Genomic DNA, 27333 nt, shown 5'->3' on the forward strand with positions numbered 1-27333 from the left:
GACAACATCAAAAGGAAAATCAAATTTTTCAATCACAAGGCAATTAGTTTCTGACTTGTTTGCAAGCTTATTTCGAGGACAATTTAAATGTATATTAATAGGAGCGGTATACAATTTAAATGTCTTAAAATTAAGTGTCTCACATCAAAGATTTATGAGGCAAAGCGCAGATGTGCAAAGGCAATTCAAATTAGTAATATAAATATAAAAAGACTTAATTTAGGCTCCTAACTCTGGCAGCCTCATAATTATGCAAATGCAATTGGATTTTAATTCATTAAAAATACAGCATTTTAAATGCGATAAAAATCGTTGTCTGTATATAAATCGCTTCAACGAAATGCAAACGAAATTCCAACGCTGAGGCCAGAGAATTGGGTCAATACATTTAAAGCACGAAAAAGGAAATGCAAACGTACAAAAAGATCAGGATTGTTTGTGTACTTATCCATATATGTACCTATATGTATGTACATACGTGTGCATATATAAGACCATGTACAGTAGGAACCATAAAAAGGTCGCAAAAAATTCGAAAATCGAATGGAAAAGGCATGAAAAGAAAGCCGCAAGCTCCTCGGGTGAAGATTTAAAGTAAGCCTTGAGACTTACTCAGTTCAAATTTCATCATCAATAAGGTTCAACTAATACCGAATTTAAGGCGTTTCGAAACTAAGACTTTAAATTAATAGCAAAACTGTGCAAATAAAAATTAAAAAATTACTTACTCTTATTGATGATCTTCAAAGTATTGGGAAAAGTTTTTTTTTTAGCACCTTTAAAGTCTATTAAGGTTTAAGGTTTTTTTCGGAACACTTTATCTACTTTTCAATTCATTTAATTCTTTAATTCTTTTTTCGAATTTTCGATTGGACCATACACATGCCCATTCGGGGGGCATTGGGCATCAATGGGTTAACTGACACCACAGTTTGCATTGCATTTCTCATTCGATTTCGCAAAGCGCAGCTCCAAAAAAAAACGTGTTTACACACAAATACGAATTGGGGAAAGAAAGAAAGACACACAATTTTATATAAATAAAGCCCAAGCACCGTTAGCAACACATAAAGAAATAAAAATAAACGGCAGCGAATGAAAGAACGAAGGCAAAGAAAGGCCTACAAAGAAACGTTGGCATGACCAAAAAAAAATAAAAATGGCAAGAGGCAAATTCATCGGTTTCGCAATGCAGACGTCGCTGCCTCAGTCGACGTCTCTGCCCGCGTGGTGCACATGACTGACCGATTCCCGTTCGCGTTTTCATACGCTCTCACGCGTTTGCCGCCCAACATTTCGTTCCTAAACGTTCATTTTTAACGCTCGAGGGTTCTAGAGCCGCTTTGCTTTTTGCCGCTGGAGACGATCTTATAAATTGCTGCGCTGTATTTTATAGCTTTTGCTGCGGCTGCAACTGTTTTCTACAGTCACTTGTAATCCAAAAAATTTTCATACCATTAGATACTTTTAGAACATAAAATGTACAACCTTCTTTATTTTATATTAATGTATTTAAAAATCTACAATCTAAACAATTTCAATAGTCTCTCTTAGTCTTTCATGTCATTCTCTGTTTACTGCGACTTTGAGATACAAGATACATACATAATAGTATTGCAATATTGTACTTGTTTAAACAAAGAAAATACCGACGTAATCATTTCGTTAATTTAAACCCCGGTTTCAAAACTTACTTTGAACAGGTTTTGTCAATTTTTAAGTTTTAAAATTTTGTTAAAATTTCGTGTCCAACCTCAACAATGCTGAAAGCTAAATAACTTAATGTTCTAAAATTCAAGTTATAGAATTTCAACTGTATTTCAAGCGTCGCACGATTGTCACTCGCTCAGACAGACATTGACAGACACGCACATTTAATTATTTTTCGCTATGTTGTTGTTAATTTAGTGGGTCAGCGAAATTATGTTGTTGTTGGCTGGGCTTTTGTTATTGTTATTGTTATTTTTGCTGTTGGTGTTGCTGTTCTGCCAGCGTTGTTTGCCTCGTAACTGTTTCGCGGCTGCGCTTTTCGATTCTCAGCGACCAAATCCGCTGCAGCTGCGCAAAACTGGATTTCAAAAGCAGCAGCAACAACATGGAGAACATTAGCACTGAAGGTAAACCGGCGCATAAAAATAAAGAAAAGAAAAAAAAATACAAACGAAGTCTCTAAAAACTGCATTGATTCAGATTTGCTGTTGCACAAAACACGTTTTCGAAAAAAAAAAAAAAAAAAACTACAGCGCTGCAGTGCAAAAATTTCCATAAAAGGTGAAACATTTCGACAGAGAGAATAATTTTGATGTTGGTTAAGATCGGGTCAACCTGTTTTTTAATTGTTGACTAAAAAGTCATAAGGTATTATACAAAAATATGAAAAACTTAATAGAGAATTAAACAAACACCAGATAATAACACTTTTAGTACGTATCTAAATATTGTTATTTTATTACTATTATCGTCTAGACTTTATATTAAAACTTTATAAAATTATTATGTATATTGAAATTTTTTAATGAAATGTGCAGTTTTTTTTGTGGTATATAACTGATTACATTATTAAGTAAAAAAAAAAAACGTGGGTTTGATAAAAGTATATACGAGATAATATGCTATTGAGATATTAAATCGTACATGTGGAATTTTGAACTCATAAAAGAGGGCGCTCTAATTGTTTTATCTGTGCAGAGAGCGTGAGATCCACAAAAGAGAAAAAAAGAGAAAATGTAAGGGAGAGAGTTCAAGCACCTGCCGAAAAAAAACGACAAGTCCAAGAAGTCGGCTACCTCAGAAAACCCAACCGCAATAACAATTCCATTTATTTTTTATCTATGTACTTAACTGAAACATAGCGAGAAGAAGAAAAAATTCTTCTACGTCTGTCGGTGGCGTATGAGCAATTGAGTAATTACAATCGACACAGTGGGCCACGTTAGAAGAGATACCCAACAAAAAAACACCAAAATAAAATGGAAATATCAACAAATACCGAGAGCTCTCAAAGAGATTTGAGAGCAATTAAACGCTATGAAAAACATTTAATTATTTTTTGTTTTGGAAAGGAGAGTGAGAAGAAATGTGCTGAAGAAAGCGAACGGAGCGGGTGAACCGCCCGCAGTCAGAAGAAAGCAAACACAGTTCTTTTCGTTTTCTTATTTTCTTTCTTTTTTTGCATGTATGACTTGGGGAGCAGCGCTGCCAACGTCGATGGCAAGTCGATGAGTCAAAAGCAGCCGAAATAAAACTGCGCGCCAAAAGAGCCAGAAGAACTGAATGGCCATACAAAAAGGGTTTTGCCGCAAAGACGATCTTCTACGGGTTGGTGATTAATTTGGCAAGCATGCTGGGTTAGTAATTGGATCACAAATACAACGAGAACCGCAAGATTACATCTCAAATCGCGAATAGATTCGCCATTTTGGTTTACCAGTGCCAAACAATGTGTTATTAAAAAGCCCATACTAGTGCAAAAGTCTTTATTCAACAATAATGGGAAATAAATAAATAAAAAATAAAATGAAATTGTGTAACAAAACCGTTTTCCATAAATGGAAACCCTATGTATGGTTTATTCGAAAAACGACATTTCCCCGAATTCATCAGACTTCGTGTGTAATATCGTTTGTTGGTGCACTGGCTCAAAGTAATGACCAAGTGCCATGGCTATCGTATTTGTATCTAGGGGATACCTGTTCGCTGCTGCCCAGACGAACATGTGCAATTGCCAACTAGAACAACACGTTCACTTGTGACAAAGTACGGCAGATTGTGGAGATCGGGGAAAATATATATGTGTAGAAGGGGACAGTGTTGTGGGGGAGTTGGGCGGGAAAACGATAAAGTGGAAACGTGTTTTCAGCTGCAACCGTTGTTCGCTGCTATTTATCGCAATGTATCTGACAGAAACGTGCTTTAGGAACGGCATGCCAAGCCAACTGGAATTGTATCTAATTAGTCTACCGGTCCACAGCGACAACGCCGTAAGAGATCTAGCCCTCCGTACCGCCACTACTCCACGATATTCCACATGAAATGCCTCCATTGAGACGCCCCCATTTCGTCGACGGTCGCGCGTTCGCCTCTATTATTTATTTCGGTTTTGTCTTTCACTTTTCCGCTGGCCAATAAAATAAATTCAAATGAGACAAGAGTTCTGCGGCCCCAAGTGCATAAATATTCCTTTTCCCCTCCCCCCCAGCAACATTATTAGCTTGTTATTGTTATCGTTGTGGTAAATTATTAAACACAATAATTTGTTGACATTGGCGTTTTCGTGTTTATGCTTCTGAATGATATATATTTCAGCTTAGTCGTTATGGCTATTTATTCGCCACCGAGGATTGATTATAATAAATAAGTTTCAATTAATTTTAAGTTTATTTTGTTTCATTTTTTGCAAGATAAATCCACAAGGAATTATTTACAAAGCAAATTCTGATATAATTGCTTAATTACATTAACCATGGGTATGGTGGGGATTGAAAAATAATCAACTCAATTAAATGCACTACGTTTCCATGCAATTAATTGCACCTAAATACATGTTTATATAGAACGCTTTTGGCTGCATTCTGAATGATTTAATATATGTGCCTTAATCTTGGCATATTCGTTTTAAATCTGTATCTGTTGTCGATGCACTCTCTCGGCCCGTGAAACTCCATTTCCTGCCCAATTGCAGTTGAAAATTCAGCTGTTTTGGGCTGCAATCATTAGCGCTTCACTCTCTTTCCACCTTGTTTTGTATCCATCGGATACAATTGACTAACAACTAACGGCGGCAGCAAACCGAGCATTAAAAGACTGAAAAACAAAACCCAGCCCAAAAAGTGAACCAAGTAAAATACAAAAAAAAAGAGACAGAGGGCCAGAGAGCAGGCCACACGTCACTTGACGTTCAAGTTCAATAACCTGGCCAACACACAGTTATGCCCACTCACACAACGACAATTACCAAATAATGTGGCACATGCACATGAAGCAAAACGCCGGCAACAACAAGAAAAGAAGTAGCAGCGCACAGAAATGAAATAAAAACTGAAACTGAGCAAAGAAATACCGAAAAATACAAGGAAAAAAAATATTAAATTGAAACAAAATATGCGTCGACGCTTGCTTACATAACAGCAAATAATGTTTAAGCAGCGGTAAAGTAAAGCAAAGCAAACCAAACCAAACCGAAAAGCGAGAGACCGGGAAGAAGTAAGCACAAATAATGACAAACAATAACAAAAAGCGATTTCAGAAAAAAAGAGAGCAATACGAATTACTTTCAAAAAGGGGCAAAGCCAAAGCCCAAAAAAATAAAACAAAACCCAAAAGTGTACTTCGATTGAGGCGGGCGCGCAGATACAGATACAGCTGGTCCGCCTGCACATACAATACAGATACAGATACAGATACGAATCCAGCTACTCTTCTGGCTGCTGCCTCTGTTGTTGTTATTATTTTCTTTCCTCCACTTTTTTGTACTTTTTGTTTGCATTTAAAAGTTGTGAAATGTTTGGGTGTAAATGGATTTCGTAGTGACTGTAGGGCCAGAAAACATAAAGGAACCGGCGGCGGGCGGGTTAAGTAGATGCTAAACACCAGCAAATGGCTTAATAACAATCTGTATGACGTGCACATATTTGAATCAATTAGTCAGGTCGTTAAATGCAAGCCATGTGCAAAAAGTATCCGCGAGACTCGCAAGTTGATCATGTGCATGAAAACGCACTGAACGAATTGAGAAAGATATATGCATAGATAATTAATATATATGATAGTCCGTCCGTTTAAATAATTTTTATGACATATGCACATATGCACAATAGCTTAGAACTAATTCTAAATTTAGAATTTAAACAATTATTAGTTTTATTTTGTCTTTTTGTTGGCTTGAGGACTGTTGCTATGAAAGTCAGAGATGGAGCTTTGTTATCAGTTTTTATTGCCGACATATATAGTGAACGAAACTTGTGTTTCTTGTAGTATCACAAATCTGGACAAAAAGTTCAATTTTGTAGCTCTCTTGGTCCGGAAAATTTCTAAAGTTTGCACAAAAGATTCCAAGGATTGTGGATAACTTCACCCCAAGGCTATGTATTTAAAAAGTTAAAATGCAAATATGCAACTGATGTTACTGGTTTTTCCTGAAAGTGAGTTTCTTTGAGCCACACTTTGCAGCTCAAGCCTTGGCAGTGCAACGTCGAAAAACAATTGTCCAGCAGACATCGTTTGGTAGTTGCACTTGGACTGCAACTGTCTGAAATTTCATTAGTCAGCGGTTAGAGCCAAAAACGAAAGCCCGAAAACTCTAAAATTTTTGGAAGCGGCAAAAGTAATAATTAAAAATTCGGCAGCAAATCAAATTGCCAGGCACACACTCGCATTCCGCATCACTAACGGTTCTTGGTTATACTTGTAAGATACATTAACGCAGATCTCTACCAACCAAAAGCTTATAATGCCCCCAGAGGAAAAGTTTTTCTCGTTGATTATGGCGCCTTTTGTTTACTTGCATCACGGTATTTCACTCACGAATTTCATTTCGACATAGGCGAACAACAAAAAAAAAGAACAAAAAAAAGAAAAACAGAAAAATTACGGCCAAAAGATATTAGAATTCTTCTGGAAAATAAAACAAAACAAAAAGGGAGCAGAGAACGTGGCACGCAATAATCATAATGGCAATAATACAGCAGAAAGAACATGGCAAAATGTTGTAATGACTCAAAGTGAAAATAAACTGGCCCAAAGATGGCAAAAGCGAAAGAACACAGACGCCGGCGGGTGGGAGGCTAGAAAGGCGAGCGTGGAGCGAGGGGCGTGGCACGCAGTGCGATGAGCAAAGGCAGCACGGGCAAATGAAAACTAATTGTAGCGTAGCGAATTAGGCAAGACCCAAAGTTGGTGAAAAGGAATTCGGAGAACTACAGCGGCGACGAAAGCGACAAAAAAAGAACATTTCTATGCAAGTCACGGCCTTACCTCCTCGTCCCGACTAAACCTACCACCATCACCACCCCTCCCACACACGCACACATTTGTACACAGTTAAAATAAGATGCCCTTAACTTTACAGTTTTAAATTCCTTAACCTTACACTCCTTTTTTTAACCTATTATTTTAATGCTCAAAGTATTTTTAGAGTATTCTGCAGAAGTGCAATATGTCTCCTACTTGTTCAACTACTAAGTACAATTACAAATTTTTGCATTTTAAATGATTTTTTTTATTTGAAACTTTAAAATAAAGTTAAATTACATATTTAAATGATTCGAAAGTATTTTCTTGTAAGAAATTTTTGGCTTTTAACACATTGGTATTTAACGTATGTCTATGTATGTATATCTCTAATTCCCATCGTGTTATAGCCTCATAATAAAGACAAAAATCTATAAATTTAAAGGCTTGGAGTGATCGTGTTTGTACTTAAAAAAACCAATTTCAACGTTTTTTAAAACAAACTAAAAAAAAAAATATTTCTAAATTTTTTTCTGTGTGCCTGACGTAAGTTTCCAAAGTGCTGCATTACATGGGTCTTTGTTTGGGTTTCGGTTCAGATAGATAGTGACAGCGTGTGCGTGGCATATTGAAAAAGCAGCACTGTCGAATAAAAAAACAATACGAACTGTCGTTGTCGCCACTGAAGGTAATGGGTATAGAAGAAGAAGAAGAGCACCGGATTCGAGAACCGTTAGCAGCCGCTCGTAATTGGCATTTAAAAGTATGTCGCATGTCAGCTACGATGATCCATTGATTGTTGAGCTGATGGAAAGTTAGAGGGTCGCAAAATAAAATTGAATTGAAAAGTTCCCTAACTAGATACGCAAGTGTGACTATGAATATATAAATGTTTTTGCATGCAGCTGACTGAAATCTCAAGTACGGTGAATAGATTTTTACGGGGTGGTTGGCCTTTTTAAATATTTACAAAAGCCTTGAAATACAATTTTTAATTGAAATATATCTTGATTCAACAGATTATCAGGATTTTCACAGAATTTCTGTTATTACTTTTTGAGAAGAATTTTAAATTTTTCCTAAATTAAACAGATTATGCTGGCAGCTTAACAGTTGATTATATTTAATGGAGCAACGGCTGGGATTAACGAAAAATATAGAAGTGTGTTTTTTATGGCCTAAATAAAATGTGATTATCAGAAATCAGATCAGATCACCTCTTTAACACTTGACTACCTATATATTCGTATGTCGTATTTTAAACAATACTTTTTCTTAAAGCTCTTCTTGTCTTAGATTTATCCCCTTTAAACATTGACTCATGGGTGAAAAACAGTGCCAGATGACCTCGTTCAACTGTGTTCCATTTCCACAAAAAAAAGAACCAAAATCCCCTCTTCTGCATCTACTTCTTCTGCCCAATTTCATATCTTTCAGATACAGTTGCAGAATCCGATTCCCCCAAAGACAATGTGTATATACATAGAGTTGTCCACATAAGATGGCAAATGACAATGCGCCATATATCAAATTATATATAAACGTGTACTTAAAAAACTACACTTCCGACCTTCGAGAGACCCAGCATGACATCCGGCAAATACACGACTGCCCCCCCGGATGCCCCGCTTTTCGTACATCTGCCAGGCAATGTAAGTAAATGACAAAAAGAGAAAAGAACGAGACATAAAGAAAGCAGCGGTAATAGCAGCAGGGGAACCAAAAGTATCTTGGCCAGGGGGCGAAAACTGGGGACAAACATAACAGCGCCTCGAAATTGAACTTTTTTCTCGAACTTGTCGCAAGAAATACTTGCTTCACTGTTTCTACACGATTCATAATTTGTTGTAATTGGAGTTTAAGTCGTCAACCTCACCCAGCCAAACAAAAAAGAAATAACAAAACACAAACAATTTATTTTTAGAAATACTTTTGTGCTGTCTTAGATTATGTATTTTTAATGCCACCAAATCGCCTTATTACGCTCGAAAGAAAATCCAAATAAAATATAATGACAAGGTGTTAATTTGAAACGCTACTAACAGGCCATCGTTCCCATCACCCGCATCATCATCATGTCTTCGAGAGGTTGATGTCTTGTTTTAGGAGCGATTGTTGATTGCTCAATTCATTTAAAGGAAAGCCAAAAAATGTTTTAACGAAAGTTATGCTTAAGACTGCAAATTTTAAACTATAGGCAATTAATGTTCATGGGAAATCCTTTTTCTATGAATATTTTGACAGAAGTTAAGAGTAAGAACGGCAGCCATTTGTATGTATACTTTAATACATTTAATTCATATTATTAGGAACCTAAACTCTTTGTAAAAAAAAACTAATAATTGAATTATTCAAGGCATTGTCTGAAAGAAAATCTCAACTTTTCACTCTAAAAAATTTGAAAGTTTTTTTTATATCTTTGAGAATTTATAAGCCCATATTAAGTTGTTTCGAGTACTGAACAAAACATTCCATTTGGCTTTGAATTTATGAGGACTTTGACCGAAATATGAAATTTAAAAATTATTATTCACTATGTACACAGCTGTGCATCTAATTTAGTATTCGAATCAGGCAGGAAATTTCATTCCCTGTTTCTAAAAATTGGATAAAAGAGAGAAACTCAATCGACCATCGATACGCAAGAATCCACAATTAAAGTCGTTGCAATAATTGTACAATTGTAATGGTAGCGTAGCGTTTTGGCCACGCTGCACGTAGATAACGATGATGTTCTGTGGATCTGGGAAGTCTTCTGCACTGGCTTTATGTCCATCAAAGATAAATTTCTTGTATTTAAAGGCTTTCAATACTGGGCTCTTGGCATCGCCTTCTTCCTTGACTACAAACAAGAGAGCTTAGTTAGGCATCCCGCTTCTCTCAAGAAGCCAATTAGTTGGACAGAGCTGTGCATTTTTCGTATGAAAGCTTAAAGCGAGAATGCACAAGCCAAGGACACTTTTCTCTCCACCTTAAAGTCCCTGGCAAACAGCAATTTCAATTAGTTCAATTACACAACTGCAACAAGAGAGCAAGTCGAGGGTGTAATACACCCCGGTCAGCGTGGGCAAACAACCCTTTGCTCTGAGGCTACCCTTGGTGGTACATCGATGGCAACTTTTTGCAATTAAAACTTGAAACGTGGAAGACAATAAAAATCAATTATCTTTAATTAAAGGCCAGCGACCCAGCAGCAGCTGCTGTCCAGCAAAAGGTAAAATTTTTGGATTTGGAAAAAAAGTAACGCCGAAAAAAACAAAACCAAAATTTTAGATGAATACCAACCCCGAATTGCTATTGCATTTAATTAAAAACTGGATTCGAAGAGAAGGGGTATGGAAATGCACTTTGACCGTTGCATCCTTTCCATTAGACTTGCCCCTTTTTGCAGGTTACAGATTTAGTCTAGGGCTTTGGCTTTCGTTTATGGGGTTGCACGCGCGTTTTTGGGCGCCGAGACACGCACCACCAAAAATGGTTTCTGATTTTTTGAATACATCATTGGCAACTGGAGTGGTGTGGAGTGGATATGAGTGGAGTGGCTGCCAAGGATGCATCGTCCGCTGGTCAGACTGCAGTCTGCCGACTGCCTGCTCTATTTATAACTGTCTGGATGGATAGATGGATGGTTGGGAGGATGGATGTGGACGTGGATGAGGATGAGGATGTGGATGTAGATGTGGATGGTGTGAGAATGGGGAGTAAGTAAGGGTGGGGATGCCGGTCTGGCTGGGCGCGGTCTGGATGCTGAATTTATTTGCCATGACCATGTCGGATGTGTGGATGTGGAGTTTCGTTGCTGCAGCATGCGTCACGCTGCCAGACGCATCGGCGGCTGTGAAATTCGCGTTTTTGGTGGCGATGTCGCAGCCAAACGCATTGTCCGCTGACCCTTTTGAAAAAGGAAAACGTGCATCTGGGGGAAAAGTGCAAATGACAGACATGCCTGCTGATGTTGATGATCTTATCAGATACCAGACGAAATTTGGTGGTTTGTATATTGCATCTGCAGACACGAGGTGCCGTTCCAAAAGCTTATACCATTGAAAATGTAATTTTTTCAAACTAAAATTTAGTTCAAAGTCAACCAAAAAAATTAAGTTATCAAAGTGTTTTTTTTAGCCCTATAATTATTTTTTGTGATTAAATGCTTATAGTTTTTTTTAGTTCGCTCGTATTTTCAAGAGCTAAAATAAATTTAGTTCAATTATTTAAAGATAACATTAATTTGCATTTTTATTGTCATAATATTAAACTTTTGCAAATTTGAATTAAATAATTTTACTCAGCCATAGTTTAAAGTTTCTTATAAATTGAAATATCGATTTTCCCCGTATGTAAACGCAAATCCAATAATGCAGTGGCAAATACTTTTAATCTTTTGTACTTCTTTCAAATTAAAATCACAAGTTGCAATTTATAAAAAGTTCTGAAACTGAAGTACTCATTTAACTGAAATATAAACGAAAATGCAACTTTATAATAGTAAATACCGAAGTCAAAATAAGTAGTGTCCGCATGTAGCCGCGCAATACGCTTTGAAAAACTGCAATTTTACAGTAGTAAATACGGTAAATGGCTTGTACTTTTTCTCAAAATAAGAAGTGTCCAAAGGTAACCATGCAAGCAAAACCCTTGAAAAACTCCAATTGAATTCCTCTAAGTGCCTCAATCATAAACATCTCATTGGACCTGTTTATAAAGTATTTTTAAACGCTTTTTCATGTTTTCTTTTTAAAAAGAAATTAAATCTTGCCTTCCGACCCGGGGAAGTAGTGAATTCACAGATACTTGTTAACATTCTATTGGATTTCCCTTTCGCTGCTTAGGGGCTTACCCCGTCATTAGTGGGTCAGAGCACTAAGAGCTCGACCCGAGCCAGCCACCCCCTTCATGGCTGATCTCCCACTCGCTGTTCACATTCACCCTGCATTGGCGAAAGGGCAAGAACTAAATCGTTTAACCTGCCACACGACGAGTGGGCAAAAGTTCTTTGGCTTTGCTTCGTTTATGGGATTTAGCGCATCCGCCTACGAGTGCACTTAATCACATGGAAGAGCAACCAACTGGCGGCCGGCTGCTCCTCCGCCTTTTGGGCACGTACGCAGTGCCAACTTCCAGAGGAAAAATGATGAGGTGATGAGGGATGGGCCCACAGGTATCCTCGCAGTCAAGGCGAGAGCGTAAACGATGCCAAGTGGCAAGCGACAAACGGCTCCAGTCCGGCGGATTTTACGGAAAAGGACAGGCGACGAGCGCAACTCTTCAAATGACGAGAAGATGCTGCTTCATGTGCTAATTGCGCTGTCAAGTCAAGTGTGTGCGACGAGCAGCAGCAGCAGCAACAGCAGCAGTGGCAGCAACATCAGGACTAGCAGCAACATCAACAGACCAACAGACGGAAGCAACAGCTCAAAGGCCACCCACAGACAGATATATAAATATATGTATTTATATATATATTTTTATTATATATAGCCCAATGAGCACCCCATTTGGCGTTGTTTGAGCGCAGGCTAAGAGAAAAATTGTTGCATACTTTGCGCGGCCGCAAGAAGAGCGTGCAGCCTGGTTTTGCGCTCTTCACACTCTCCGGCATTTTCTCATTATCCGCCGGCAACACAACAAGAATTTTCCACCAGCGAACGCCCGCCGAAATTAAGTAATATCCCCACTAAGGATGCCACCCAGCCCCGAATCAATAAACCATCGAACCCAGCCTGTTTATCATGTTCCCTGGCCTTTATTGACTGTTGCCGTTGCCCTCGCATCGAGTCAACATTTTTATCGAAACGAGCGCAGATAAGCGCCGGCAAGTCACCAGCAGACGAACGAGAGTTTCCCAGCCAGCCAGCAACTGCCACTGGGCGAAATCGATTTTTCCAGCCCTCGCCAAAATGACAACAAGAGCAGCAACAATTGCTGCCTCTGATGTTGCTGCTGGCATTGCAGTTGCTGCTGCTTCTGATGTTGCTGCTGCTGCAGGCGGCGTGGGTGAGAACACAAGTTTTGAGCCATGGGAAATTACAATGGTTGCCGTCGGCCAGAGAAAGCTGCGAGCTAATTGAAACGCAAACTGCAACGCGGTGGAAAACTCGAATTTACTCTTTAATAATGCAATAATCGTATTGGTAGAATGCCTCAATTACACTTTCGTCAGCACCAGTAATATAAGCTCTTTCCCGATTCTTGGTTGAATAGAAACGCCTTCACTATCAAAATAATTAGATAAATTCTTTTCCCAAACTAATTAAAACAAAATTATTCAAATAAGATTTTCCAAACCGATTTCAACTTTTTGTTTAGTCTTAAAGTTAGACATGCATTTAGTTCTGAATCGCGACTTTACGCCATATTTTTTAAGCTTATAACGCTTTCTTGTTTGAAATTTAATGTTATTTTGAGAAAATTCATTCAATCATAAAACTTTGAAAAGAGAAATGACTCAGCCCCTCGGCTTAAGTTTCTTATTATTAAGCATTAATGAAATCGTAAAGAAAACTTTTACAGAAGACGTGAGCAGAATATAAATATTTTCTTTTCCCGTTTTGGGTTTAATTTTTTTTTTGTATTATCAATTCAAGTGTATACAACAATTTTAAGACCTCTTGTAATGAATCAAATTCGAACTAGTAATACATATAAAAAGTATCCGTATGCATGCTTTGGTTTTTTTGTTCGATTTTCAGCAATATTGAATAGTAAAAAACTAAACCAACTGTATATCCGATAAAACTGTACGATATCGTGGACAGACTCGCAATCGCGACTCCCCGATAAGCTCCATACATTTTCGGCACTTCAACCCCCAATTCGAAAAACTTTATTAGAATCAGCGCAGCAACTACCACCCACCACCACCACCCCGGACTTATCGGCAAGGCCAGCCGCCCCGAAGGCCCGCGGTCACCCATCGAAAAAGTACACACAAGGGATCAGGAAGCGGGAAAAGGTGGTAAGGGCTGATTGAACGGGTGCTGTGTGCGGGGCGAGTGCCCGAAAGCACGCATTAATACAGGAATCGCATCTGATAAGGGTGGCTCGAGTGGATCACCCACCCAAAAAGCTCTGTGGACCGATAGAAAGGTGGGATCTGCACTGCAACAATAATTGTAAGTACTTAAAGTCTAGTTTGTATCTAAAAAAAAGTATTCAAAATACTGCCGAGTAACAAAAAGCCAGCAAAGACCAAAGTAAGTAAAATGTAACATGGAAAATTCTCAAATTCCTTAACTTCATCATTATTAAGGTTTTAAAAATTTTAAACTTTTTAAGCCGATAAAATCCTTTTTCAATTATTTGAAACTGGGGCAAAAACAAGAGGAGAAAGGTTTGATTTTAATTTTTAAAGATTTTTATCTGATGTCAATATATATTATGTAAAAACTACAGATTTCTTGAAGAGTTATGTATATCGATGCCATGTAACAAAGTTTATAATATGACAAAGAATATTAATTAAATGTCATATGAACATAACAAATTCCCTATCTTCACCATTATTAAGGTTAAAACTTTTTAAAGCGGCAAATACATTTTTCCTTAATTCAATAACTTAATATGGAACATTTTTTCTCGAGTGTGGAATTCAAATAACCTGTGCTTGCGATTTAAAATATAGCCAATGGTACTCACCCTAGCATGCATGTGCACATCGTTTTCGCCAGGCTGCTGGACTCCGGTGCGGATCTTTTTATTCTGCGGCCCCTCGGTGACGACTATGGTGGCCCCTCCTCCACCGGCGCCACTGGCGCCACTGCCATTGCTAGCGCCGTTGTAGGGCATTGTGGTCGCCGTTGCGAACTGGAGCGAAATCTCGGGGCTGATTAAAGTTTGTTGGTGTAGAATTTTGGCGGATTTTTGAGGCCTGAGCCTAGTGGTTGCGCGAAATGAATTCAAGTAACGTGCGACGAAGCCGCGCGAAGTTAGAGATCTTGGGGAAAAACGCTTTAAAAACGCGCGCGCGATTCTTTTTTGTTGGCTTACACTCGGATCTCTCAGCGAGAAATGAGTTGTAAATGTTTACTTTGTTATTGGTGTTTATGTGGGATGTTTGGGTTATGATGGTGTAGCTGTGGGCTCTTCTTATTTATTTACTATTTGCCTCGCTTCAACTTCCTTCTTGGCGCTGTGTAAAACACTTTCAACTTTTTATTGCACTTTTGATTTGCGTGATAAATTTTCCGGTTTCCTCTGGCTGTTCTTTTGAGTTGGATTTACCAGCTGCAAGACGAATAAAAGAAAGAGAACAAGCGGTAAGGCCTTTATTATTGAAAAAAGCTATTCAAAATGGGGAAAATAATTTCGTTGTTCATTAAAACCGCAGTAGAAACTTGGGCATTAAATTGCATTTCCAATTTCCTGCGATTCCCAGGATACCACTTAAGCACGATTCACAGCTTGAATGTGTCGTAAAAATAATTTAAATGATTTGGGCAATCGGGGGAACATTGTATATGTTTAAAAAACACGCTTGTCGAATATTATTTAAATTACTTTTTTTTGTGTTAAGTAATTTTTAATTTATAACGGAAGGAATTTGAAAAGTTCAACATCAACTTGGCCTATTTCTATCAAAGCCATAATTTCAAGAATTGGTAAACGAGCTTCTAAACGTTTTCGTATTTTTTATTAAATCGACCGATAGATTTTAGTTACAATATTAAAATGACCATTATTTATATAACTAGACTATAAATAAATTCTTATCGGAATCTAATTGGGTACAATTATACGGCGATCAAAGAAAAAATGACGAAATAGAACAATTATATTTTTATAGGAAGTGGAACGAATTTGGGTGGAAATACATAACGGGAAATCTATCTGAATGACAATCATAATGCGTTCCAATTGGAAAGGTAAAGCGAAGGCATTAATCAAAGAACAAAACAAAGGAAAATGCTAGAACAACCCTCGGAAAGTTGTCAAAAACAGATGGAAAAAGCAGCGAAAAGCGCCGGCAAATAACAAAGCGAAAAAGGAACAGAGAGAAGACAAAAAGCAGTGGGAATATGGCCGAAATGTCAGGATGAAGAAGCAGTGAAAGAAGGACGAACGAGTGGTGCAAAAAGAACTGCTGGAGGACTGTCAGAAAGGCGAAGAAGAAAAAGATGTGCTGTGAAAATCGCGTAAAAGTAAACTTGAAAAACTTTTTCGGGTCGTTTTGAGTACAACCCTTATGGAAAATGGAAAATGGAAAACGCCGCACACACACACATGGAGCGAAGGGAAAAGAGCGAAACATGGACGGACGGCTGACTTTGTTTTGTTTGTGGGGGTGGATTTTTCATTAATGGAACGCGGCGAACAACGGCAAAACTGAACGCTGAACTTTATGACGTGCGCTTTTTATTTTGTTTTTGTATGCGGCGGCAATTGTTATTGCCACTGTTCGTTTTCATTTTCATTGCCCATTTTCGCTTACAAAATGGTGGCGCGCGGTAACAGCAACAGTGCAAAATAATATTTAATTTTGAACACACACACATGAAACTGGCCGAATTTCAATTTTGGAAAATTGGAAATTTAGTTTTTTTTTCTAGTCTTTCACTTGTTTATCTGCTTTTTATTGTCCGAATTTTGCAACCACATCGTTTAATTAAAATAACGTGCTGCGAAAGAACCGCTTGGGAGCTAACTGCACTCTGAGTGTGAAAAATGTGCGACTGTGCACCTGTCAAAGTTAGAACTGGCTGGCTGACAGTTGATTTTCAGCGGGATTGTCGCCTACTTACTCCAAAAAACTCCGCAAAACTTGGCAACACACACGCGCGCACGCACAGAAGAAACACGAGATGATGGGGACAAAGTGAAAATTTCTACCGTTCGCTAGGAGCTTTTCCGACTCGGATTTTCTGAGTTTTTCCACTTCGACGCCGAGCTGGCGAATGTCAGTCAAATGCAAGAAGTGGAAACCTGTGAGCAAAGAGAGCGGACTGCCAGAGCGAGATGGGGCGAGAAGAGAGCAGTCAGGTAACGGTCGGCGCAGAGAGCGAGAGCATTTCTCTAAGGGTTGCAAGGTGTCCAAAAAAGAGCGAATGGAGAGGGAGAAAATGCAACTGCAACACTAATTTTTTAACACTGCCACTTTTTAATACACACTCTCTCGCTCTCTTTCTCTCTCCCTGAGAGAGCGAACACTACCTTTTTGCCTGGCCCTTTTTGTGTTGAATTTTCGTGGGTGGCAAAGGAAAAATCTTCCGGTTGTTCTTATTCAACAAATGTTGTTGCTGATTTTGCACACTGTTTTTCCACACTTACACACACACAATCGCTATGGCTCACTTTCACCGTTAGCGCCAGCTTTTCTTTTTTACCTGGCCTTTTCGCTGCGCTTTTTGCACTTGTCTCGTTGTTTATTATTTATGCTTTTTCGCAGTCTTTTCGCTTTATTTTTGTTGCTGCCTCTTTTCAGTACACAAACAAAACGCAAACGCGACGGCGGCGAGAGCGAGACAGGGAGAGAGTGAGCGACAGACACAAACAACAAACAAACAACAACTCGCTGCGTGCGGGGGAGCGAGACAACGAGAATCGATAACCGTAGACAAGCGCGTGAAGAAGAGGCAAAATAACAACAACAACGACGCCGCGGAAGTATTTAATTAAGCCAAAGTATTTAATTTAAGCGTATGTGTACGCAGAATGCACGGCACCCACACGAACACACGTACTCATCAGCTCTTTGTTGTTGTCGCTTTTCTTTCAGCTACTTCTGCTGCTTCTTCTTCCTCTGTTTCTCTGTTATTTTATTAGTCGCTACTTGGCAAGCAATTTCCAACCGTGCACAAAGTTTTAGCTCGAAGCTCGAAGATTGTTTGAGGTTGGCAATCCACCGAACGCCAAGCAAAAGCAAAACCTCGGATACGTTTTTCTCTCTTTCACTGCAGTCACAGCGACGTCGACAGCGGCAGCGAATTTTCAACCTTCTCGCTCTCTTACCCGCTGTTAACCGCTTTTCTCAGTCCACGCACACTGTTAGCCCCATACAAATCGGCATGTTAGGCGGTTTTTCTCATTCCACGCACGCTGTAATCGCGCTGTTAACCGTTGCCTATCGCTGAGAAAATGAGAGCAGCGGTCGCCAACCGTTCTGCGTCGACGTCGTCGTCGGCGTCGCAGCCGCTGCACAGTGACCGCAATCATTAAGTTGGCGCACAAAAATATTTATCCAAAAGATTTGTTATGAAAATGTATGTAAATAAAAAAACACACGAGAACTTTCAATTTATTTTATTATTTATGAAGGAAATTTAGGAAAATCCTCTCTCATACACAAATTTTATTAAAAAATTTATTTGTTTTAGACAGGACTCTAAATAGCATCACAAGTTTCCACAAGATATTTGTCCAAATATCAATATCATATATCACTTACATTACATTATTTTCAGTTCGAAGACAAGAAATTTGTATTAAGAAGACAAATCGTTTATTCTTTTTGTTTCACGTATTAAGAATAAAATTGGTTCGTGGCAGATTAATAACTTTTGCCACTGTGCGCTGTTTCACGACGTAATGAGAAAATGAGAGCGGGCCTTTTACTTTTGTGTGAGCGAGATAGACGTACTTGCCACCCACTGTGTGCGAGCAGTGCGACAGTACTAAATGCGCTTGTAATGCGACTCTCTTTACAACCACGCGCACCTCGCAAATATACATTCGGTGAAAGAGTTACAAGCGAAGAGCAATTTATTTTCTCTTTAGCTCTCCTTACAGGCGCGCGCACCTAACACAGTTACATCAGCGCCGGACACCACACACGCACACAGCCACACGCAAGCGTTGGCAGCGGAGAGAGAAATCTCTATCTTTAATTCTGCGGACGTTGTAATGGCAGCGCACAGTGGGTTACATAGGCGAAAATTCAGCAATCTAATTAAATAAAGGCCGATTTCTTGAGTGCGTTAACTAACAGTTGGTTATATATCTTTCCAAAATCAACCAGATAAAGCAACCAGTAATTTAATCATAATTCAGATGATTTTGAACTTAAATTATATAAATTCAACTTATCTAAGCAAATTTCGTATAATTTGAACAATTTAAATTTTTAGGTTTAATCAAAACCATTTCTGAGCAAAATTCTAAAATAAGTCGCTTTGAAATATCTCCTCCGGTTTTGTTTAAGTCGGCGTTTAAAAAAGCTAGCCGCAAAAACCACTTCTTTGATAAGTTATTGCACTGGAAAAGGGAAACACAACAAAAAGCCACACATTCTGTTCCCATTTAAATTTTAGTAGTTTTATTTTATTCTTATTTCCAATTATGCATCTTTAAGATATCTTTTAGTATTTTAATCTGTCCAATTTTGTGCACTGTCATTTAAGAGAGTTTCATCAAAGAGTGCTGAAAGGTTGCTCTTACGATACCCTTTATCAACCAGGCGCAACCAACAAAATTGTCACAATCGTCTTTTTGTCTTTGTACAGGATATCATTAAATTTATAGCAGGAATTATTTGTAATCAATCTTTTCAAACTTTTTATAGATGTTTATATTTGCCGATGCTAGTTTAAATAAGAAGGAAGGTTATAGTCTCGGCTATCAGATGGCTATTTCTTTGTTAAATAATTTTTGAATAAAAATTCTACTGGTGCGGAAAACCATAAAGGTATAGCGCCATCTGGCGGTAAGGTTTTTTTGTCTGCTATCGAAAGAATTAATTAATTCTTACTAACTTCGATTGATACTGAGCAAAAAAATGTTTATACCAAGTCCTAGAAATTTATACGGACAAAACTAGATCGACTAGCCAAATCTTTTGTGTTGTAAGATATATCAGTTGAAACGATCTTTAAATAAAAGGTCAAAGGTCGAAATGAGTTATTGTTTTCTTTTTTAATTTTCTGTTAAAATCTCAAAATGGGTCGGCCAGAATGTTGTCCAAGAACATTTGCGATAGGTCGGTGCATTTTATTTCGAAAGCCCACCCACTTTCAAAAACCCACTCATGACTTTGACCGTTGAGGACGTGGTCCGTGTTCGCTTAATGCCAAAGTGCAGCAGCCAAGGCAGCAACAACAGTCAGCTGAATGGTAAACAACATAAACTATTTAGTCTATGTGCGGGTGGGTGGGTACTACGTGTATGTTTTGGGTATTTGGGGCGGCGGTATGGGTGTGCATAATGGGTAGCCACCGTAGTCGAAGCTCTGGGGACCGTAACCACACTGCTCAGTAATGTTTGTGCCATAAAGTGTGGATTAAACCGTATATTGGTATGAATTCCTTTGTGTGCTGAAACTTATCGAAGACCACCTTGTATGCCGCACTTGTTGCAGGTTTCCAGTGATTTCGTGATAATCTCCATATGGTGACCTTGCCACCATGTGGAAAAGTTGGTTAAAAAGCATAAGAATTTGAAATGTAGAAAAGTTTCTTTTTTGTAATGTATATATTAAAGATTTCTTCAGATTCTCTTATTAACAGGCTATGTTAAAAAACAATGCGCCACCTGTGGAAGATACAAAATGCATAGTATACTTTTCAGCTTAGCTTACAATTTTGATTTTGTTTCATCGCAAAAGTATGCAATAATTTAATTTCGTATTCACCTGAAATTTCGACGATTTAACAGTTATTATATTTGAAATTATCAAATTTTAAATAATTTTCAAATTTAATTTTAAGTACCTGAAACTTAAAATGAGTTGTATATAAAAGCGCCTTTAAAAATCGAATCGATTAAAAAGTACTATACTACAAAAATACTACTACTTTAGGTGGATCTTATATGAAATTAAATTAAAGTCGTAAATCCGTAGCGTTCTGCTCAAACTGCAACTAATCAACAGTATTTGGCACAAAAAAAAAAAGAATAATATTAAGTTGCAGCCAAATGAAGTGGACTAAGCTTTTAGAACTACTGGGAGTTACTCTTGTTCTAATAAAAGGGTCATCAGCAAAGTGTCCAATGGGCGCCCTACAGATCTTGGATGACTGTGTGATGTTGAGAAACCGGATTGAGGTTAATGGACGAAAATTCGTATAGCCGTTTTGCAATGTATTTTTTGTTCAATTAAAGGATTTTCGCAGATCTTATACACCAAATACTCTTTGCGCACTTTTCAACTCAGAGGTGAGGTAAATCAGCTTAAGAGGGCGCTAAGTAAGTGGCCTGTTCTGGCTGCCAATTTTCAGTCGACTTTTGGGTCGCAGCGGTGGGAGGAGGCTACCTCACTTACAGGCTCCTTTAATGCCCACGCACGCAATATGTCCCTCAGCAGGATGCATCCTGGGAGTACCAGCTCCCAGCTTCCAGTTCTCGGGCAGCCGATAAGCCGACGCTATCAACGCCTTACATCCGCGCGTGTCTTGGCGATGGGATTCCCTTTCCTCCCCCGCCATCGACCACTTCGCGCTTCTCCCGGTTCCTGCACCCGCATCCGCATCCGCTTCCACTGCATCTGCCGGAGCTTGCTATCCTGTTTTAGCCAGATTTACAACCAGGCGAGCTCATTGAGTTCCGTTGCTGCACGGACAAAAAAAATACATTTTAGTACATTTAAATTAAATAAATTTGACTCCACCAAATAGCAATACTGTTGATGTGGCAAAACAACATCGCCAGATAAACTTATTTTAGATTTAGATATTGACCATATAAATATGTACCGCCTTAATAAAATTGTCTCAGCCAAATCCCTCAAAAAATATTTTTAAATTCAAATTATGTTTTCGAGTACAAAATATCGTTTCATAACTTAAAGACATTTACGCTATACTTTATTACTTTTGCGCACATTTTCCTTAGGCTAATTCAAATTCGCGTTCTTATTAGTCTGATTGGTATATGAAAATAACAAAATCAAAATCATATTTCTTTTGAGAAATTCTTCTATGGTTAGAAAATCGATATCTAAGAAATTTTATTTTAGAAAAAAAGATCACGATCTAGTTAAAGGCATTGGCATGGGAAATAAATTACGTGTCAATTTATTATCGCGATTGACAACTTAATTTTTGAAACAAAAAATAAAATAGTACATACTTTTTACTAAGATTGACATTTTTACTTTGTCTCCCTTTAAAAGTTGATTTTAAATTGCCATTGTAACCTTAAGGTGCAGTATTTCTTTGGTGGTTCGAACAAAAAAACTACTGAATTCATCACCAATTTTCCTTCCACTTTCTCTCAGTGTTTGTGAGAGAGTGTGTTTATCTGGGGCCCCGCCGGAAAGTGAAACGCTTATGAAAGCGCCCAACTGCTCCAGCCGTCCTGCTGTTTGACCTTCTTTGGTGGATTTGCAATGCAAAATTTAATATATAGCCGTGAGCTCGGCTCCCTGCTAATTTGCCAGCTTAAGACCATGCTTCAGACCATCTAATGCAAGTCCAAAGATACGGGCTCGAGTATGTGTGGGAATCCTCTTTTCCGGCTCTTAGGCCACACAGAAACTACAGTGCTTCCTCCGAAAAGATAAACAATGAAGTCTTGACCTAGTTGAGAGTTGCCTTTTGCGCTGCCCTTTGTCATCATCATCAGCGTGGATGGGTGGTGCCAAATTCACCAACTTTACATACAAAAACGGACGCTTACCGAAATTGAGACAGAACCCGGGGTTACGTGGTGGGGCCAAGCTAGCCCGAAACATTCTCCTAACATTTTTTGCTTCGTACTTTTTTTTTGGTTTTTTTTCCCCCCCGGTTGATATGGGGCAAAGTGCAGTCAGACAGTCATTGGATCATTTGTCTTGGCATTGTTGCTTTTTCCTCTGGATTTTTTTTTCGTCTTTTTTTTCTATCAAGGGTTGAACTTCAATGCGGGCATTTCTTCAGGCATTTCAGTTAAAAGGGTCAGAGACAGGAAGGAAATTATATTGTAGATACTACATATTACTTACATATGGAAAACTTTTTTAGAGCATCAAATTTTGATTGATTAAATGTTAAAGTTTGAAGGGAAAATAAAAATTCGATTGATATTGTGTGAATCCAGAAAAACACAATATATGTTACTGAAATTATTTCGAATGCACAATCTACCATATTTAGTACAATTGTAGTTTTTATAATGCCTTAAAGAGGTATGTGTAAATTAACAACTTAATTATATTTTTATAATTTATATTTTTAGTTGTATTGTCTTTAGGTTAATGATCCATTTATTTAATATGTAGCTTTTGGACATTTAAAGATTGTAATCGAAAGCAAACTAAATACCAATATATATTTGTTCTAATTTAATTGTAATACACTTAATATCCAAAACGTTATTTTATGCCAGCATGATTTACTTTTCCACTTAAACAAGCTTGTAGTCTATTTACTTTATGTTTAAAATCTCCTATTATATGTGTTATTTTTAAGCGATTTAGTTTATACCTTTTTGATTATCTCTTTTGAACGTCAATTAGCAGACAATGTTATCATTCACTCCTCTAAAATGTGCTTGTAGGGTGCTGCAGTTTCCCCCACAAAACGCCCAGTTTAAAGCATTTTACACCCAAAATGATGCTCTTGAATGGCCCACACAGATACACACCACTACACACACACACACATTTAGCTGGCAGGGTGCAGAAAAAAAGTTACGAAAGCAAACAGAATCACTGCCCCCTGACTGGAGCTGAATGTTCAGAGCAAATGAAGGTGTCAAAATGACAAGCAGAGACAGCTAAAAAAAAAAAAAGAAAAAGGAAAAGGAGGATGCACACACACAACCTCACACAGACATACACAGATACACTTGTGCCCGCACAGCACACATAGATACAAGTGGAATGGGTTGGACGTGCGATGGATGGATGGATGGCCGCCTTCCTGCCGCCCCTTTTGTCCCCGCCCCGCCCCGGCCTGCTAGCCCGGCTAACTGTGTAAATGGCAAAGCGACAGCAGCATTTGCTAACTTTGCTGCAGCAGCAACAAAGGCTAAAGCACAACTACGCCAACTACGACAACAGCAACAGCAACGGATACTACATAAATGTATCTATAGCTCTATGTCTATCCAAGCGATGGCCGTGCATTGTATTGCAGTTACGTGCTCGATGGTCCAGCAAAATGGCGAAGCGAAAAAAATCTCTGAAACAAAATCAACAAAGAAGCACTAAGCACAGCAGGGGTCTTTTTACTTACAAAATCTTGAATACACTTTATGTATAAACGTGGGAAAAGCTTCGTTGAAACAAGCTCTAAAAATACCCACCGAGCATGGACAAAATTGAGAAGCATTCGCTTTTAAGAAACGTATTTATTATATAAGGCAAAGTCAAAAATTTAAAATTGCTTGCTTTTATTGCAGTTAACCTTTTAAAAATATGGTCAACTATATTTTTCGGCAAAAATATACAATATTTTAATAAATAAATTGGTCAGCAATTTTATATGTTAACTTCATTGACGATAACAATTATATGGTAATTAAATGTTTTACAAATAAAATACAAAAAAGCCAAAAAACTTTAATAAAAATATAAAATTTTTACAGTTTACAGAAAAGTGATAATTAAAGCAAATCGTAAACCTTTTTAATTTAATAAATTTTGCCATTTGTGTATAATATTTGTAATCAACCAAACATGTCATTTAAATATTTAAAAGTAGACAATTCTGAGAATTCTAAAATGTTGAGTCATTTGAAAATAACAGAAATCTATTAAATGCAAAACTGTCGTTTATTTTTGAATACTTGGCCAAAAAATTTGCAAGCAAATGCTTTTTTGTATCTTGATTAGACAAATGATTTAAAAAAATATATAAATTTCAAACTTAATTAGAAATCTAAAACCAATTTAAATTTGGCTAAATCAGAAATCTATAAATTGTGCTTATAATGAGTTTACAAAAAATCCAAAAAGCTCCAAGTTAGAGCATCTGTTCCACAATGAAGCCAACAAAACAGCTTAAAGACTTTGGCAATGCCAACTGCTTACTCACTTGCCAAATCGCAAAGCGGATTTAAGTTGTAGCCAAACTTTAAATGAGTTCAAGTGGATTTCGGCCGCCCCCTTTTCCAGTTACGCCCCCTTGATGACTACACTTGTGGCGCTGATGAAGCATAATGATGATGGCTTCGCCTGGCTGATTGATTGATTGATAGCCAAAGGATCGGTCGGGGAGCTCCCTCGCTTTGCACTTGAATCTTAAGCACGGTCGCCCGCAAATGAATTTCTAGCAATAAGAAATTTACATTGCTCATACGCCACGTCAGTCGTCGTGCGGTGGATAATTTTAGACCAACGATGCACATAGCACCCCCACCACCTGCCCATCCCTCCCCGCTGCACGACCAATTAATTTTGTTCAAATATGTATGAATGTTTGAATTTTTTGTTCGGCATTTTCTAAATATCACAGCGCCAACGAGCGTTTTTTATGGCGGCCATGAGCCGGAAGTGCATGCGAAATCTGTCGCACCAGCAAACTGGCAGCGGACAGCGTACATCGGACTCAGACCCGGACCCAGTGGACACACGGCGACCTGCCCGGCGGCGCCAGTTGCATTCGGAATGGATCAGTGGACGGGTGTGCACCGGGCGTTCGTCATACGCGCCTATTACAAGAGCAACGACTCCATCAGCAGCGCCCAGCGGCTGTTCAAGAAGCAGTTCAGCATTTACCAGACGCCGCCCACGAATGTGATCAAGTCCTGGCTGAGGCACTTCGAGAGCACAGGATCCTCGCAAGGAGGTTGTGGGGGCTACGCGCGGTCCTCGCTGCCGGTAAGTAAAAATACGCGATTTGGATATACCAAGCTGCCGCCTTTTTTCATAAATCTCATAGAACCTTTGTGTTAAGGAGTGCAAATATACATTTTAATTTTATTCATTACCCATGATATAATGTCAAGTGCTCCGTGATACAAATAAAAGACACTCCACGCATAAATTTTGAAAATATTATATTTGAGACATTTGCTTCAAAAAAATTTATCTCTCAACAATTTTTAAATTTTTTTTAATCTATGAAATCAGCTGTACGATAATTTTGTTGAAATAAGTTCTTTTTTTTTTTTTTACAGATTTATTTTTTTTTAATTTTATTGAGTATATTGATAAAAGTGAAGCTAATTTTTATGTAAAGTTGTCTAAAAAATGTTAATAATACAGCATTTTAAATATTCGATTGAAGAGAACAAAAGTTAAACTATTTTTAAATCTAATATAGTTTCCTTTTAAGCAATGGATTTAAAATGAATCAATAAGAAAATAAATTAAAACTTTGTTGATATAAAATGATTAATTATTAAGTATTTTCCTCTTTATTAAAATCTTACAGATTATGCCAAAAAGTAAATTATGAGTTTAGTCAAATCATAACTTTTCAACTGCAATTTAATTTTTCTCCCGCCAATGCCTATATAAACCAATATCATCTCCAATTAAAAAACGCTTTCTATTTTTCCAGCAAATCTTCTGCACCATTTGCAATCAATGCCTGAGTAATGAGAAAAACTTTAGCGGTTCCGTGAAGTGAATTAAATTGAATATGCACATGGCGCATAAGTTAATCTGTTTATCGTATATAAGTTAGTGTGTATGGTTCGCAAATAAATTTCTTGGCTAATTAACAAGCTTGCCAAATCAACACATCTGCCCGCTGGCTGGCTGGTTGGCTGTCTTGACCCACTTGCTTGTTTGCATTTCTGAAATATGTATACGCAAAACCAAAATCAGAAATTCTTTTGAGCAAGTGTGTCATGAAATTGCCATTCGTTTCTGCTCTATATACCTGGGCAGATAAAACATATTTTCCAAAAATATCTACCGAAGTGAGTGTTCATACATATAAACGCACAAATTGGTAAGTAATCCAGCCAGATTAAATCGTAATACATTGGACCCCACACCTCTTGCTCCATTAGGTTTGTTCTCCAGCAAATTTTTCAAGCTAAATATGTCACTGTGGTCGCAGCTGAAGCCACTGGAGTGGTGCAAGTCGGTCTACAGGGACTATCAGTCGTGGTCATTCGTCAAGTGTTCCCTGGCCTTTTGCGCCGGAGTGCTCCTGGTGCGAAGTCTCGACGGCAAATTGCCAGACAGCAGTTTGGTTCCAGATATTCAGGCCTAAAACTCGTCGAAAATAGGATCACAATGCTGGTCATCCCTCCAAATTGATGCCGAAAAATGAAATCAGCAACACTGAACAGGAGTACACAGTCATTTGAAGACCATTAGACGTTATTTGTTGCTTAAAATCAATATAGAAAATATAATTTTTAAAGGTTTGAGTTATTTTCTTTACTTATTTAAGTACAATTTTTATCCAATGCTATAATATTGCTAAAATTTAACTGAATTTAATTGTTTCAAAAAACTTTATCTTAAGAATATGTATTCCTTATTATAAAACCAAACTTTCAATTGGTATGCCGCAATCTGTGTTCATGTGTCCAATGCTTAGACATCATCTTCAGTTGGCTTTTTGACTTTTATTTGGT

At 38.0% G+C, this 27333-nt stretch overlaps 3 protein-coding genes across 27 annotated transcripts in view; 2 read left to right on the plus strand and 1 right to left on the minus strand.

Annotated features, from left to right (window-relative positions):
- Positions 1 to 17784, minus strand: part of LOC128254852 (heterogeneous nuclear ribonucleoprotein L) — a 102809-nt gene extending 85025 nt beyond the window's left edge. For 14 of the 25 annotated variants that reach the window (XM_052984189.1, XM_052984174.1, XM_052984187.1 and 11 more), the window contains exons 1-2: positions 16686 to 16846; positions 14584 to 15171 (exon numbers count right to left, since the gene is read on the minus strand). In XM_052984189.1, coding sequence (XP_052840149.1) covers positions 14584 to 14733 — 150 coding nt within the window. In that variant the 5' untranslated portion in view covers positions 14734 to 15171; positions 16686 to 16846. The other 11 variants (XM_052984165.1, XM_052984185.1, XM_052984176.1 and 8 more) reach the window with 9 other exon arrangements.
- Positions 1 to 26480, plus strand: part of LOC128254858 (uncharacterized) — a 33055-nt gene extending 6575 nt beyond the window's left edge. The window contains exons 2-3 of the mRNA XM_052984202.1: positions 25251 to 25615; positions 26301 to 26480. Coding sequence (XP_052840162.1) covers positions 25251 to 25615; positions 26301 to 26369 — 434 coding nt within the window. The 3' untranslated portion in view covers positions 26370 to 26480. The remainder of the gene's footprint in view (positions 1 to 25250; positions 25616 to 26300) is intronic.
- A 76-nt stretch (positions 26481 to 26556) lies between these two features.
- Positions 26557 to 27028, plus strand: LOC128254862 (uncharacterized). Its single transcript, XM_052984207.1, has 2 exons — positions 26557 to 26696; positions 26758 to 27028. The coding sequence occupies exon 2, from the start codon at positions 26790 to 26792 to the stop codon at positions 26961 to 26963; it is 174 nt and encodes a 57-aa protein (XP_052840167.1). The 5' UTR covers positions 26557 to 26696; positions 26758 to 26789; the 3' UTR covers positions 26964 to 27028.
- The last annotated feature ends 305 nt before the right edge of the window (positions 27029 to 27333 follow it).

This window comes from Drosophila gunungcola (genome assembly GCF_025200985.1).
Source record: "Drosophila gunungcola strain Sukarami chromosome 2R unlocalized genomic scaffold, Dgunungcola_SK_2 000006F, whole genome shotgun sequence".
NCBI lineage: Eukaryota > Metazoa > Arthropoda > Insecta > Diptera > Drosophilidae > Drosophila > Drosophila gunungcola.